The sequence below is a fragment of the Astatotilapia calliptera genome, chromosome 13 (genome assembly GCF_964374335.1).
Source record: "Astatotilapia calliptera chromosome 13, fAstCal68.1, whole genome shotgun sequence".
NCBI classification, from domain to species: domain Eukaryota; kingdom Metazoa; phylum Chordata; class Actinopteri; order Cichliformes; family Cichlidae; genus Astatotilapia; species Astatotilapia calliptera.
The window spans coordinates 13,570,903-13,585,598 of NC_137434.1; the positions used below are offsets into that span (position 1 = coordinate 13,570,903).

General features: G+C 37.3%; 1 protein-coding gene across 5 annotated transcripts in view; it reads right to left on the reverse strand.

Moving 5' to 3' along the window:
• Positions 1-8,021, reverse strand: part of LOC113035410 (uncharacterized) — a 102,530-nt gene extending 94,509 nt beyond the window's left edge. For all 5 annotated transcript variants that reach the window (XM_080287810.1, XM_026190955.2, XM_026190954.2 and 2 more), the window contains exons 1-4: positions 7,763-8,021; positions 5,279-5,400; positions 4,589-4,663; positions 4,401-4,500 (exon numbers count right to left, since the gene is read on the reverse strand). In XM_080287810.1, coding sequence (XP_080143936.1) covers positions 4,401-4,500; positions 4,589-4,663; positions 5,279-5,366 — 263 coding nt within the window. In that variant the 5' untranslated portion in view covers positions 5,367-5,400; positions 7,763-8,021. The remainder of the gene's footprint in view (positions 1-4,400; positions 4,501-4,588; positions 4,664-5,278; positions 5,401-7,762) is intronic.
• Between the last annotated feature and the right edge of the window lie 6,675 nt (positions 8,022-14,696).

A 14,696-nucleotide genomic window follows, 5' to 3' on the forward strand; every position in this document is an offset into this window, starting at 1 on the left:
GCTGACATACGACGCACACGCACAGTTACAGAGGGTTTATGTCTATGACCTCAGCCACTCTGTAAAGTCAAATAACACACCTTTCCTTTCCTCCAGCAGAAGAAAAATACACAGAAAAAAACTGGAATATATAAGAAAAACAATATCATATTTCAAATCATACCCACTCCCAAATGATTTACATCTTATTCACTAACTCATTGCTCAGCCCACACCCTCACTCTCTTTCACTATTTTATACGTTGTGCTAAAAAAAACAAAAAACAAAAAACATTATATCCTTCAAAATACTATAACCTATAACCCAACTCCACACTCAAATTAACAGCCAAAAGTGGAAGAGCATAAACATAATAAATCAAGATCAGCAAAAATAATAATAATGCAATGATAAGGTCATTGAGAAGGCAGAGCACAGCCTGGGGGAGGAAGCGAGAGAGAGTGTTTCCTCAGACAGGTTGGAAATTAGTTTTCACTCCAATATATCATCTCCTATTCTCTCAGAGCTTCCTACCCTCTTCTATTGTGTCCCTTGAATTCTTTGCGATTTTTTTTGGTGTGCACGGTACATGACTAAAATGATAAATGCTCCAAGTTAAAGCTCCTGAAAAATCAAATGCTTCCGTGAGGGGCCGAGGACTGGGAAGGTCATTTGTTGCCTAAGGGCTAAAGGATTATTTCAGCAGCAATTCAATATCAAAAGTGACGTGGCAATTTATAAAAGTGAGATTCTGAAAATAAATGCAGTGCAGAACATTTTAAGGCTGCACATACAGTACCTATTTGTACTAAATGGATTACACATCATTTTTAAGGAGCAAGAAACATCATAAAATAAAAGAGAATTCTTATTTGTACCACACTTTACACCCTTTTTCACAAAGTTCTTTCAGTGGGCTGGCACAGTTCTCTCTGAGAGGCTAGAGGGTTAAAGGTCATGACATTGTGTTGACTGCTATGGCTAAGTGGCTAAACCTGGAGTTCAGGGTTGGTTACCTTGACCACAGTTTAATTATTTGGTAAAATGCTACTCGGCATGATTTAGTAGGTGATAATGAGTGAATTTAAAAAAAAAAAAAGAAAGAAAATTTCCATTTATTTCTCCTGGTTCACAGCCAAAACAGCTTTTTATAATCTCTGTATGTGATTACGCCAACCCTGACCTCATGTTGACTGCCCCGGTGGTTAAGTGGCCAAATGTGGAGCTCTGTGTTACTTGTTTTGACACTGCTTGTCTGATTCTTTGGGAAAGTGCTACTCTGCATGACTTAGAAGGATTTGCATTCAATTTCCCTAGTACACATGCAAAACACTTCCACAACATGCTGTAAGTGATCCTGCCAGCATTTTCTTTTACAAGTCCCATTTGAATAAAAATAATTTGTATTGGGAAATACACTTTGGAACAAAAAGAAATGCATTCCACATCGCATTCATTAGTAAATCTTCGTTTCAATGCAAACCTTATAATGACTGTTTACTATAGGCTTGTATTTTACAGTGTGAAGAAGTAGGGTCTGGTTTCAAGCCAAAGCAATGGAACGTCCATAGCAGTAAGGGAGAGCAGAGGAAAAACACCTCAGAGCATTACAATAGTTTTGTGTGTGCACAACCATAATAAGAGAAGCACACAAGATCACGCACAGTAACACCCTGACACAAGAATTACACTCAGAGCTAATTCCATTTTTATAAGGAGTGATCATGTGCTTTCTGAAAACTGTCACCACTCTTGGAACGTGCTTTTGACTGTCTGCGTTGCTTGGCTGACACAATGGTTTGACAGAATTATCACAGCAACACCACTTTTCTGGCAGGCAATCTTATGGAAGAGACTTAAGTCTCCTGCCTTGTAATAAATCCTATCCAAGAAGAGTCTTTAAACTGAGCTAGAGGAATCAGATTGCTACAGCTGAAACAATCAAATCTCAAATGCAAGCCTAGTTGGCTCGCGTCCTTATCACTGACATTCAATCTCTGCGCAGTTCAAAGTTGACTTTACCGTGTCAGTTTTTACCCTAGATCCATCATTCAAGCGCCAAATGGCTATTACTTCTTTTTCCCAACGTGAGCCCACCTTATGTGTTTACGTTCGGTAGAAGAGTTTTTTTTACTGGCATGGATTTGATCTAGAATATAGACATTTTACTTTGTACAGCTGAGGTGCACGAAGGTAGCTAGGTTTTGTAAGACGAGCTCATCCTCATTCCTATGGTGTCAAAGCCACTGGCATCCCAGAAGTATCCTTTGGCGTTTTTGGTGTTGTGGCAATAGTGAAGCAGCTTCTCGTCCAAATCCTAACATATGGACACTTGGTCAGAAGTTTAATGCAATGGCTGTGCTTAAAGCACAATTTACATGTAGGGCAAAGGTACTAAATGGGAGTAATTACTAATTACATGGTTTTGATAGCTCTGCATAACCAAACAGCAAGTTAATGTTAAAGCAAAGAGGGCACTCTGCAACTTCCCTATTGGCAACCCAGGTAGAATATAAACTAGTAAACTAGTAGACCACAGTAAGCCTGTATGATGAATAAGCTGCCACAACAGTTACAAATTGCTAAAACTGTCGGTTGCTAAACAAATCTCAGCATAAGCTACATTATAAGATTTTGCAGTCACATTAAAAAGAAGTGCTGATTAAATTCCTGTTTTGCTTGATTTGCATTGTTAACAAAAACACCCCACAAAAGCTACAGTACCTGCTCGAAAGCAGAACTTGGTTCCGATTTGAGCACAAAAATGGAGTCTATTGCAAATTCTACTGAAGCTTGAAGAGCTTGAGTTGCTAAACTATGTACAACAATATGTAAGACAGACAGTTGAGAACCATTTAAACATATTTAAAATGTAGTCCATAGACCAACATGCATTTCAGATGTGAGACACAAGTTAGTATATGATCCAAAGAGAGCCAGAGCAGACATAAATAAGCTATAAAAATGCTGGGAGCAACTGCAACACTCTGCTTTAATACTCTATGGATGAATATGTGTTGCTTTTTGCCGGGCAAATGTGCTCCCTCACACAAATGTTCCACGAGCGTGTCAGCAGTGATCTATGAACCGTAATGTGTATTGTGCCAAGGAGTGGGCAGAACATCAGCCATATCTACGCATCTATTGCTGCATATGCTGCGAGAGGAGTGAGCAATGTTTTACTGGCTGTGGCAGGGGCACTGGGGCCTCCTGCTTCGTGAAATTGCCCTCGCTTTCCCTCCTCAGCTGACATGCAGTATCACCTGTCAAAGTACTTAGATAATTGGATATGAGAGGGATCGCAGTCCTGCCACTATAACCAATGCCACTGTCAGCAGCGTCACCGAGAGGCAGCATCTTCTTGCACTATGGGCCCAGACTGAGTGAAGGGCTGAAGTGAATGTATTTTCAGCTGGTTGACTGAACAGGGAAGCAGATCACAAATCACCTGGCTCAAAGATTTTTTTTCACCCAGCCAAGGAGGGAGAGGGGGAGAGAGAGGGAGGCAGTAAATGTTTACAGTTGCATATAAAAATACTAAAAATATCCTGCCCTCCTGGAAGAATGACAAAGTGTTCTCTTTCACTGTTACAACCCGAGGACACAAAACAATGAATATCTCAGGATTCATTTTTAAAACCTCAGTATAAGTTATGAAAACCATCGCGCTTTCACTTATGTCCCAGGTCTCATGTGATACAAATGTAAAAAGGGCAATAGGCTTTGATAAATTCTATAAAATATGATGCTACTATACACGTCACATCAGCAGCAGCAAGGTGACGCCACATCATGACCCTGCCAGATGACTGGGGAATAAAGGTCTTCAGTAAGTGAATGTGTCATTTACATAGTCATTTTAATATTCCTGTCTTATTATACAAGCTTGGGACTTTTTTCCCATTCCTTTATGTCCCAGTTTTTGCCCTTATGAGATTTCAAGAATAAAATGCAATATATATTAATTCTGTTCAAATTATTCCCCATCTACCAGCTCACCTCACTGCTTGCCCTTATTAGCCAAGGCAAATAGAACTATTGCTCTGAGCAGGGTGTATCTGGGTTGCATCAGTTCAAGCCTTCTGTGAAATTCAGTTATGGCTACACTGTTTATTTTTATTTAGATTTTCTTCAGCCAAATCCAAGAAAGCGAGCTCAAATTCTCATTATAGCCACCACAATAAAGACACACATTAGCAGTAAAATATCATAAGGTCCTGCAATATTTGAGTTATAAGAAATAAGCACATGAAGGAGCCAGAGAGCAATAGCCTGCAGCTCAATACTGATCATAGCCTTGGACACACATTTTTATAGCATGGTTGTATTGTGAGGTTTTCTCCCAGTGAACAATGCAAACATAAATAATGAAGAATGTACACACACATGCACCCCTAGCACAGATGTGAATGCTACCTACTTTGTTGGCTTAATAAGTGGACTGCTTCCTAATCGAAATGATGGCAGGTCTTCTGCGATTGTTCCCTTTCGGAGAAGAAACATTTCTGTGAGATCAAATCCTGCGGGACAGGATTACAATGCGTTACTATATTTGAACAAGCCGACGTCTACATCCCCACAAAGCCACCGTGTTCATTCGGTACCTACCTGTGATTTCCAGGGGACGATCTAAAACATCAGAAAACCTGCGTTCCTCTACGCTCAGAGGGGGGCATGAGCCATCTAGGGGAAAGCAACCGAGAAATTGTTTGTGTTGGGTGCAGATGTTCATTTATATTTTGAAGCACTTTTGACTAGGATTACAGAAAAGACAGTGAATCCATCACGAAATAATTTCCACTGTGCATTTCTTGTAATTTTTTTAAGGCAAAAACTTCCTAAGGAGAAAAAACACATCAGACCAGAAAAATCAGTTAAAAGTTGTTGTTTTTTTCTGTTAATCTTTAAAAGTTTTGCTAGAACATTAAAAAAATATGAAGAAACGAGAGTGTCGGATCCAATTTAGAGACGTGGCTACATCAACTTCACAAAAAATGAAATGGAGATCAGCTTTATGCATTTTGATTGTTGTGTAACATATTTATCAATCAAAAGTTTGGATTCAAGTAAAGTCATTGCAAACAAAAACCGATGAAGATGGATTTGGACACAGACAAATGTCTATTATTATAATAGAGTCTAAATATTTCTGTCTACATCTTCTTCAAATTGACATTAATAAAAGATCAGAGTCCAGAGCTAGTAGTTTATTCGTAAAATATCACCATCAATAATCTTATTTTGTTAAAAGGAATATGCTGTTAGGAGCAAAACGTTGCAGACAACAAACCCATGTACCTGATTGTTTGCTCACTGCCATCCCCAAAGCGCAAGGAATGGAATTTAAAGTCCAAAGGAGAGCAGTCCACCTTAACAAGCAAATCATGGCTCTGGCTCTAGAAAGCAGTCCACCTGAAAACCTGGATGGAAACAACATGGCTTTAATTTCAGCTTCAGTTTAGTTAAGTTAAACAATGGATAAACACACTGTATTACAGAGAATAGCCAAGAAAACAATGAGCCCATTTTATTATAAGGATGCTATTATGTTGGGCAACAGTATCTTTTAATTTATTTGGATTCATTTAGCAATCTAGTGTAGAAAGTTGTTTACATTCAAGTGAGGAAGAAATAATATACACACATCTGTCACATTCTAATCACTTCTTTTCATTATTAGAAACATGACTCCATTATATTATATGCAAGTTGTATTATTGCAGAATTGAATTCAGCACTAACATGCGCCTGATTTTCCTGCTTTACCTAACTCACTTGTGCATTCAAATGTCCCTAAAGCCTTACTTTGGATTTATTTCCGTCACCATGGTGAAGCTGGCGAGTTGTTCGTTGTTTTGTTCTAATTAAGGTTTTCATACAGTGATGAATTCAGATGTTTATACCACAGCAGTGTTTACACTTAGCTATGTTTCTCTTTAAGTTCTGCTTATCCAGCGAGCCAAGCTTCTCCATTTACAGCTTGTAATCCATTCAGTCTGTTCATCTGCTCTCCTCTTTTTTAATCAATATTCCAAATTATATTTACAGTATGTGTGACAGTAATTGTACGATGGGTTTTATATGGGATTGGCTTCTTGATCATATTGCCACAGCCTTGATCTTTTATTTATGTAGTACTCAATCAACACTATGTTCTTCAAGGATATCACATGTGAGTATCAAACCTGGAAACCTCCAGTTACAACAAAGTCCCCTGAACCATTTCACTATGCTGCCAAACAAAATCTTCTGGATTACTTTCGTGCCATTGCAGAGGTGCCACACATTTTTTGGGTAGTCGCACTGGATGGTGAGTGTTTGCTCCAAAGTACAGTCGGTAAAGCACCCTCAACTTTAGTGGGCTTTTCAGACTAACACTTTTAGAAACGACTAGATTGCTCTGCCTGAAAAACTGGGGCGCTGCCAAAATAATGTTGACAGATGAACTCAGAAGGTAAAAGAATTTCGCATGGCTTTTTCAACGACTTTCAAGGACTTCAAGTTGTACAGGTTAAAAAGAATCTGAGTGCACTTGAGGTACTGTGCATGATAAAATCTCATGTTTTATTGTGCTATATTAAAATTATGCATTAAAAGTATGAAGTGACCTCCTAATGAATAAGCAGTTTGGAGGATTTTAAATTTGTGGCAGCGTAGTTGCAAAGACTTTATCTATTTCCACCATGGATGACAACTCTGAAGACATTCCTAAAAAAGATCTCAAAAGGCCCTAATACAGCTGCAGCAAATTAAGGTAATTCCAATATCTATCTTACAAAAAAGGCAATAGAAAGGCGTGTCATACATTTATACATACATACATAATTCCCATCCACCCTTCAAGCCTTCCCCCACTTGATCATAAAGTTTTACATGCAGGCCTACAGTATCATGGCGCTCGGTAATGAAGTGGCCATGCCACTTCCTACAGCCAGTCTATGCAAGCGTCACAGGCAGTACAGAGGTATCACATTCCGTGTCTGCGTGGAGGAGTAATATTATTCTGGTCATTTCTGCAAATGCATGCAACAGACGCGGCTCTGCAGGCGGACCCTGCTGTCGCAGTTACTCCACACCTTTACAAATCGCAGTCATATTATCGAGGTCTGTGCGCGAGTTAAGCTGCAACTTTAAACCCACACGCTCCCCCCGGTGCAGCAGCATGGTACACAGCTGCTCTATATCCGCATCAACTAAACGGACACAGGGGCAGTTTAAGGTAGTTACACGGAGGCTATGAGCCCGTATGTATCACAGGCACCAGGCAAAACCGTGCGCACTTAAGTTGTTCGATCCATCAGTCATTCAGCCACTTTCGCTCAGAGGCAATAACTCAGTGCAACTATGCAATATTCAAAGAAGCGTGTTTCTATGCGCGACCGCTGATTGGCTGTGGGCTTTTGAGCATTTTTTTAATAAGTATGAAACGTAGCACTTGATATTCGTTCAGTGTTTAGAATATTACGTAATTTGCGGTTAACAAATAGGCAAAAGTGGTGCGTGTTTACTACTGCAGAGCTGCAAGAAAATCAGAAATAAGCCGTTTCTCAGGCATGGGTCCCAGCACAAGTTACACGGATGAAGCCGGGAGTTTAAGTAGGGAAACAAATAAATAAAATAAAAAAACAAAAACACACTTTCATGAGAAAACAAGCAAAATATGCTCGCTAAAAGGGGATTTTCAATAAATTCACAAGCTGATTTCTACATTAAGCCGTTTTTTCTTCTTCTTTTTTAAAATTTTCGTTTACTGTGAAATTAATTTGATCCATAAGTACTTACAGTATCTGACAAAGTTTCCTCTAAGGCGAAAACAGAGAAAAAAACCGCGACAAAAGCATAGTCCATGTGTGGATACGACCAGTCCGATTCCGGATTCCAAGACTTGGAAATAAAAGTCACAGTGGGATCGCCAGCCCGATCGCTGTCCTTATTAGTTGCACCGAGTGGCCCTCCCACTCTGTCATTATTACTGAAATGTTCACTGACAGAGAGTTCAGCAAACAAGACTAGCACACAGTCAAACAGCTTTGATATTCAGTAAAATAAATGCCCAATTGCAGTTCAAACAAACTGTTATTAAAAGAGCCAGGTGCGGGTATTGCACGGCGTTTGATGTATTATGATTTCATCAAAAATCCCCAATAAAGACCCTAAGCATGTGGCTTTACTTGATAGTAAGGTACTTTTATATTAGCAGTAATTAGAATTATCCAAGCCAAGCTTAAAAGTAAATATGTGCAGAATACAAAACGTGTCAACGCGTATTCATGCTGATCCATGCTTACCTGGCTATTCATCACTTTATAAAAAAGACGTTATGCTTTATTATAAAGCGGAATGATGAGCAGGTTTAATAAAGGCAGCTTTCAGGGGCAGTCCCTGTGCTACAGCAACAAACTCAATCCACATACTATTTTAGTTAGGAGACCCAAATGCCATGTTGCAATACTATACTGCTATATGGTAGCCAACAACTTATGTTTCAAATGCAGGTTTGACAGGCTTGTGAGCGTAGACTTTATCCAAACCTAGTGAGGGTTTGCTAATGTTTACCACTGTCCGAACTGAGTTTCGTCACATCCATATTATTGTAATCTCTTTAACAAAAAGAGCTGTCTTTGTTAAAAGTGTTGGTTGAATTAAAACTACTTAGCATCCTAAAGTTTTGTTTAAAGAAAAAGGTCAAGGCACCTGCTCAGTACAAACAGGTGTTCAAGATCCACACATGTAATTGTTTAGACAGATGATTTTCGTGCACCCTCCCCTTCACCACAGGGCCACACACTCCGAGATACACATTCAAGCATTGTGCTAAAAAGAAACCGAGACAAGGGCTTGAAAGAAATTCAAATTCAAATGAAACAGATGGCCAAATTTCTTTGTTTTAGCACAAACATTTCTTTAGAGCTCCTGTAGTTCTTTTAATTTTGAATCGCTATAAGAACTTTTCTCATCTCATCCTTAAAAGTGTGACTTGGTGTGTTAGCACTGGAGTCACAAGAATCCAAATGTTGGAAAATTGTTTTGTGACTGTTAACCCCCCTCCTCCGTCCTTTTTTTTAATGAACTGATTTATTTTTCATCAGAAACAGGCTCTGTACCACCTCCAGTATATGTGTGTGTGTGATTTGGGTAAACTTACTCTTAAAGTAAAACCAATAAATAACGAAATAATGAAAATGACAAGGAGCCTTAATGGTCCTTCAGGATACACTGTATTTATCAGAAATACACTATTAAAAGAGTTTGCATCAGTCAATTTGAATGTAAGCTCTTTGTTTGTGTTATTGTATTATTTATAACAATAATTTGGTCTTACTCGGGAAAAATGGTTGTTGCTGTGGTAACCTAAAGGTGTTACTACTGGCAAAGCATATATACATTCAGCTATTGCAAAATTATTTATTTTATTTTTTTTGGACTGCACCAGTTGCAAATAAGATTGCTTAACTTTATGTATTGGTAGAGCTGAGAAATACAATCCACTGAGTCCTACATCTATTAGAATAAGGAAATAATACAGTTTACAGTTAAATAATTATGTGCAAATACATAAAATGTAACCTTAAATATATAGAATTAATTCACTGTTAATTACTCAGGTAATGTCTGGATTGCATACCTAATTACTGGCCAGATTAGAGATCACAAATTAGGTCGAGAACTTTTAATAAAAGTCCAGCATATTCTGTTCCACAATCTTTGCTTGCAAAGTAATCCTCTCGCAGTGCTGTGAAAAGCCAAGCTGTTGCTGGGTTGCTGCTCTGTGGGCAAAGACAGATTGTGTGTGGTGTATGAGGTTGGGATTTTTCTTTTGCTATCCTAAAATCCTCAGTAAATCATAAGCTGTCAAAACTTTTCAGAAGCATTTCTTTGGGAGCTCCAATGAAATCTGCTCACGGTATTGTCTGCAGATTATCCAGAGTAATCAGGACATTATTTCAAAAAGACACATTGCTGCTGATGTTGTTTTGTCTGTGAGCAGTCCATTTTAAATTCTTGTCACCTTTCCTCTAAAGCATTTCTGAGGCAAACACAGAATTCTCAACAGGTTCCCGGATACATATATATATTTTTTTTTTTCTCCATTAAAAATTGAAAACCTGAGGTTTTGCTGTAAACGGACACCTGGTCATCACTTTGGTCATCACGTTGACATTTATTCCCATTTAATATATCTTCTGTATAATTTTTAAAGAATAAAATGCATGCAACATGAACTGAGATACATGAAAATAAGTTATCAGTTCTTAAGCAGAAGTCACTGTCATTTAAAACTTGGAATACAAAAGCATTGGGGTTTTTTTTTAAATCACAAGAGAATATCCCTCTAGATCTTTTTATAGTTATGGGGACTTGCCCTTTGAAATATTTTTTCCTGGCATTTCAGCTTTAATAGACAGTCAGGAGAGTCAGATAACAAAGGAAAATCGGGGTGGCAAGCGACAGATGCTGATGCTGATTCTGGCCCCAAGATATTAGGTTTACATGTTCAGTGCCCTTAAAAATAATAATAATAAAAAAGATTCAAAGACATTAGAGAGAAAGCGCCCTTTTAGAGATTTTTAACTCCTGTGATTTCCAGAGACTCAATCACACTACATGACCTAATCTACTGTTTTACTTGCAAGAGATGGTGTGGGTGGTTTAGGAAGATGACAGCTGAAAGCCATTTCTGCCTCATAAAAATGATTAATGTGTTATCATAAAAATGCAACAACAACAAAATGATAAACTAAAATTGTCTTTTGTTTCAGTTACAGTGATTTTTCACATCAGATGAGAAATGTTATCAATTGCAGCCTAGCAAATTCTTAAATTTTCACCTAATGATTGTAAAAACTTTCACAGAACTTCAGTTAAAATTAACAGAAAATAGGAACTACTAAAATTTGCACAACTGTATATTGCCTACATATACTAATCTACACAGCTTTAAGCATCATAAAATTGGGCAATTATACATGATGTACCTTGTACTAAGATAGACTAGCTAACTAAAGTAACAGGTGAAAACTCTCGAGTCTCTAGCTTAACCTTCACCCTTTCATCCTCTTTTTAGCTTTGAAAAAGCTTCTTTTGTCAAATCCCTCCAAGTTTTAACTTAGAGAATTAGCGAGCTACCATTGGTTGCTAACAATGACAAGCTGTGTAAACAGTGCGCCCATGCCCAGCGGTCAAACATGCTGCTTGAATGTATCCTCTTATGTTCCAAGAATAAGGACTGAGCTGGCATAATTTTACCTTTTAATATTATCTAAACTGAAAAACATGCTCTCAAATTGTTAGCAAGACTTACACTGGCTAGCTTACAGTTAGCTATAGAACTTAGATCATTAGCATTTCTTTCCTTTATTTTTTGTTAAGTAGTTAGCTTATTACTTGTTAAATTATTTCAAAAGATTGCTGGTGAGGCAAAGAAATTTTTCTTAAGAATAGGAATTATATTTTTCTCAAATTCATTTAATTGTACAGACTATACACTAGACAAAGTGCAGGTAAATGATCAGGTTTCAAGGTGCTTTTACTACTAAAACATGCTTCAATACTTTTAACAAATCCGGTCACCATAACGTCTATATGTGCTAATTAAATTAAGGAATACATCTATCTTGTGGTAAGCTTAATATTAGTATGGTTAATAAGGACATTATTTTTTTCTTAATTTAGGTAGTGTTTCATTACTCATTTGATGGTGAAAAAAATGGAGGGTTATTAATGACAGAGCAATAATCTTACCAATTCCTCCTTTACATACATATTTACGTGTAAATGCAGTTTGTAAATAAAACAACACAACAATTTATTTCTTGTAATCTTTTTCTGATTTGCCCTAATACAATATAAATGCACTGAATTTCAAAATAATCTTACAGTACTCTCCTCTTTGTGCGTACGTGTTTCTGCCTGTGTCTGTTTTTCATAGATATGCACATGCATAACCTCGGCAAATACTACTGTTTTGTCAAGCACCTGTTTGCTTTGAATATAATACTAATCGCTGCTCTGAACCTTCATTCATTTCACTCTTGTTAAAGTGGTTTAAGCGCAAAACACCTGCCTGTTTTACAAGATGATTAACTAAATTGACATATGGCAAAGCACCAGACAAAAACATCATATTGTGTGTCACTAATCTGTATGCAGACATAACCACTGATGTGTACCTTTCATGTGCACATAAAAATCACAGAAGCTATTAAGGAGTGTGTTTATCATTTCTGAGAGCTCACCTGGGCATGAAAGCTTCCAGTATGCAGACAAAAAAGAAAATGAATAAAAAGATACAATAATGTGTCAGTTTTGCCTAGAGCTATAGATCTGTGGGGTATTTTTGTAATATGATCATATAATTGGCTTGCGTATTGAAAGCAGTGAAAGAAAATCAGTTGGTTGCCAACTGACTGTCTGCTGTCTGAAGTTGGGCTTTAATGTGGTACGTACAACCAGTAGGCATCAGAATTTTAAATTAACTACTCCTATGTTATTATTACACCAATGGCATTGCATTTGACAAAAAACATTAAACACTGGAAAATATTACAGTGTGTTGCACCTACTTTGTTTGTATATGCAACATTCTGCTTTGCAATTGTGCACTTTTTTAAAATATGTCTGTATTGGGAATTTTCTACAGCCACTGAGTCACTTTACATAAATTTGCTTGTGATGGCCAACTTTATAATATGCAAATGATACACACCCTCTGTCTAGGCTAGGTAAGGTAAAGACAAGAAACACTCAGCATTGTAAAACTATACACGCACGTGCATTCTGGGACCCCTTAGTACCAGCTGAGGATCATTTAAATGCTACCAGAGCTGCTGACTATGTCTATCCCTTTATGACCACAGTACCTATCTTCTGTTGTCTGCTTCCAGAAGGATACTGAACCATGTCACAAAACTCAAAACATCTCAAACTGTTTTTTTGAACCTGACATTGAGTTCACTGTACTCAAATGGATTTCACAGTCAGCAGGTCTCAATCCAACAGAGCACCTTTGAGAATAAAGAGAAGAAAAAGACCTTGTTCATCTATTATTACATAAACTTGAAGAGATTTCCCATTTTAAATTGACTCTTTCATTATAAATAATTTAAGATTTTTAATGGAATATCTATATTGGCATACAATGGCCAATATCCTGTGTGCTAGTGACACACTGTGTACCTAATGCAAGTGCGTCATAGTAAGAGACTGATCGATAACAACGATAATAACAATGTGATTAGTCAAATGAATACATATATTTGTATACATGTATATATACATATATACAAGTTTGAGAAGATATTTTTTAGCACAGCTTTGCAATTTTCTTGCAAAAAGACAAGAAAATACAGCACTGACTAGCAGAATGACTTTAGGAAGTTAGGTGAAGGAATACAAAGAGCCAGAACACCTGCACCTACACCTGCAAAGAAGAAGGTGGTGCTTGATGAATGGAACAAATGCAGTACTTTGATCCGGGAGAGTAGATGTAATGTGTGGGTTTTTTTTCAGTGTTTAATAAGATTTAGGCAACAAACCTATATGTGGTCAGGTTAAGAGGTCAGGAAATAACGTGTTTTAACTTTGCCAGAAGATTTCAGAACAGCTGCCTTTAGTTATTCTCCAAATGTTTCCCTCAAGCTGTAAACCTATGACCTCACAACGGCATGGCTGGTCTATAGCGATGAGAGTGATGAAGCGACACTGATAACAATTAAGCAAAATAACCAACAAAGCTATAAGACCATGAGCTCCACCTGTTTTCTGACACAATAAGGAGGAGACTTCAAAGTTTACAGGGAAACAAAGACTATTTTGGCAGTACACCTTGTGTTCTTCAGATGAATAATAAATGTCAGAATCAGAAGAAAGTGGATGATGGGTGAATGTGATGCTATAATTTAACTGAAGCTGAAGAATAAAGGGGAAAGGAAACAGCTACTGTTATAAAATCAAAATACACATTAAAAAGAAAAGTCTACTTAACTGACAGAAGTATGAACAATGGCTTTCCTTTTTTCTTTTCTTTTCTTTTTTAAACAGCAAGCCCACTTTTAATAGAATTTGGTAGATGGTCTCCATTGGGGCACATTGCCAAACAGCACTAAATAAAGGCATTTGCAGTTTTGAAAGGTTGCATGAATTAAGCAGACCTATATACCTTCCCTGTGCAAGTGAATAATGGGTATATCTTTCATTAGTTTAATTAAAATTCAGGGGCATAAATGAAGCTTAGATATAGGCCTATTGATTTTAGAGAGTTGAATTTATAAGTGTCCAAACCAGTAGTGACCAACTAATTAACTGGTAAGAATGTTCTTCATTACAATTAGTTGCAGGCTAATTTCCTCAATACAATAGATAGTTGGTGCTCATAGAGATGTATTATTTTCACTCTCTGAAACATTAGAGTCTCAATGTCACCATAGGCTGCTCCAGTGTTCCCCTTGCAAAAGTAATTACTCAAGTAATAATTTAATTTTGCTACAGTAATTCCATACACGGTGAAGCATGGCTGCACATTCCTTGCCTATTGTAATTTAAGAAACAATATAGCTCATAAATGGAGTAGATTTATTTTACCTATTGCACTTAAAACTGTGAAAAGGGAGCCAGAATGAAAAGATGAAAATTCTTTATAGTGAGATAGCATGGGTTTTTGCATGCAAGATAAATTTGATAGGAACTGAAAGAAATGGTGAGTAGCCTCTCAGAAAAA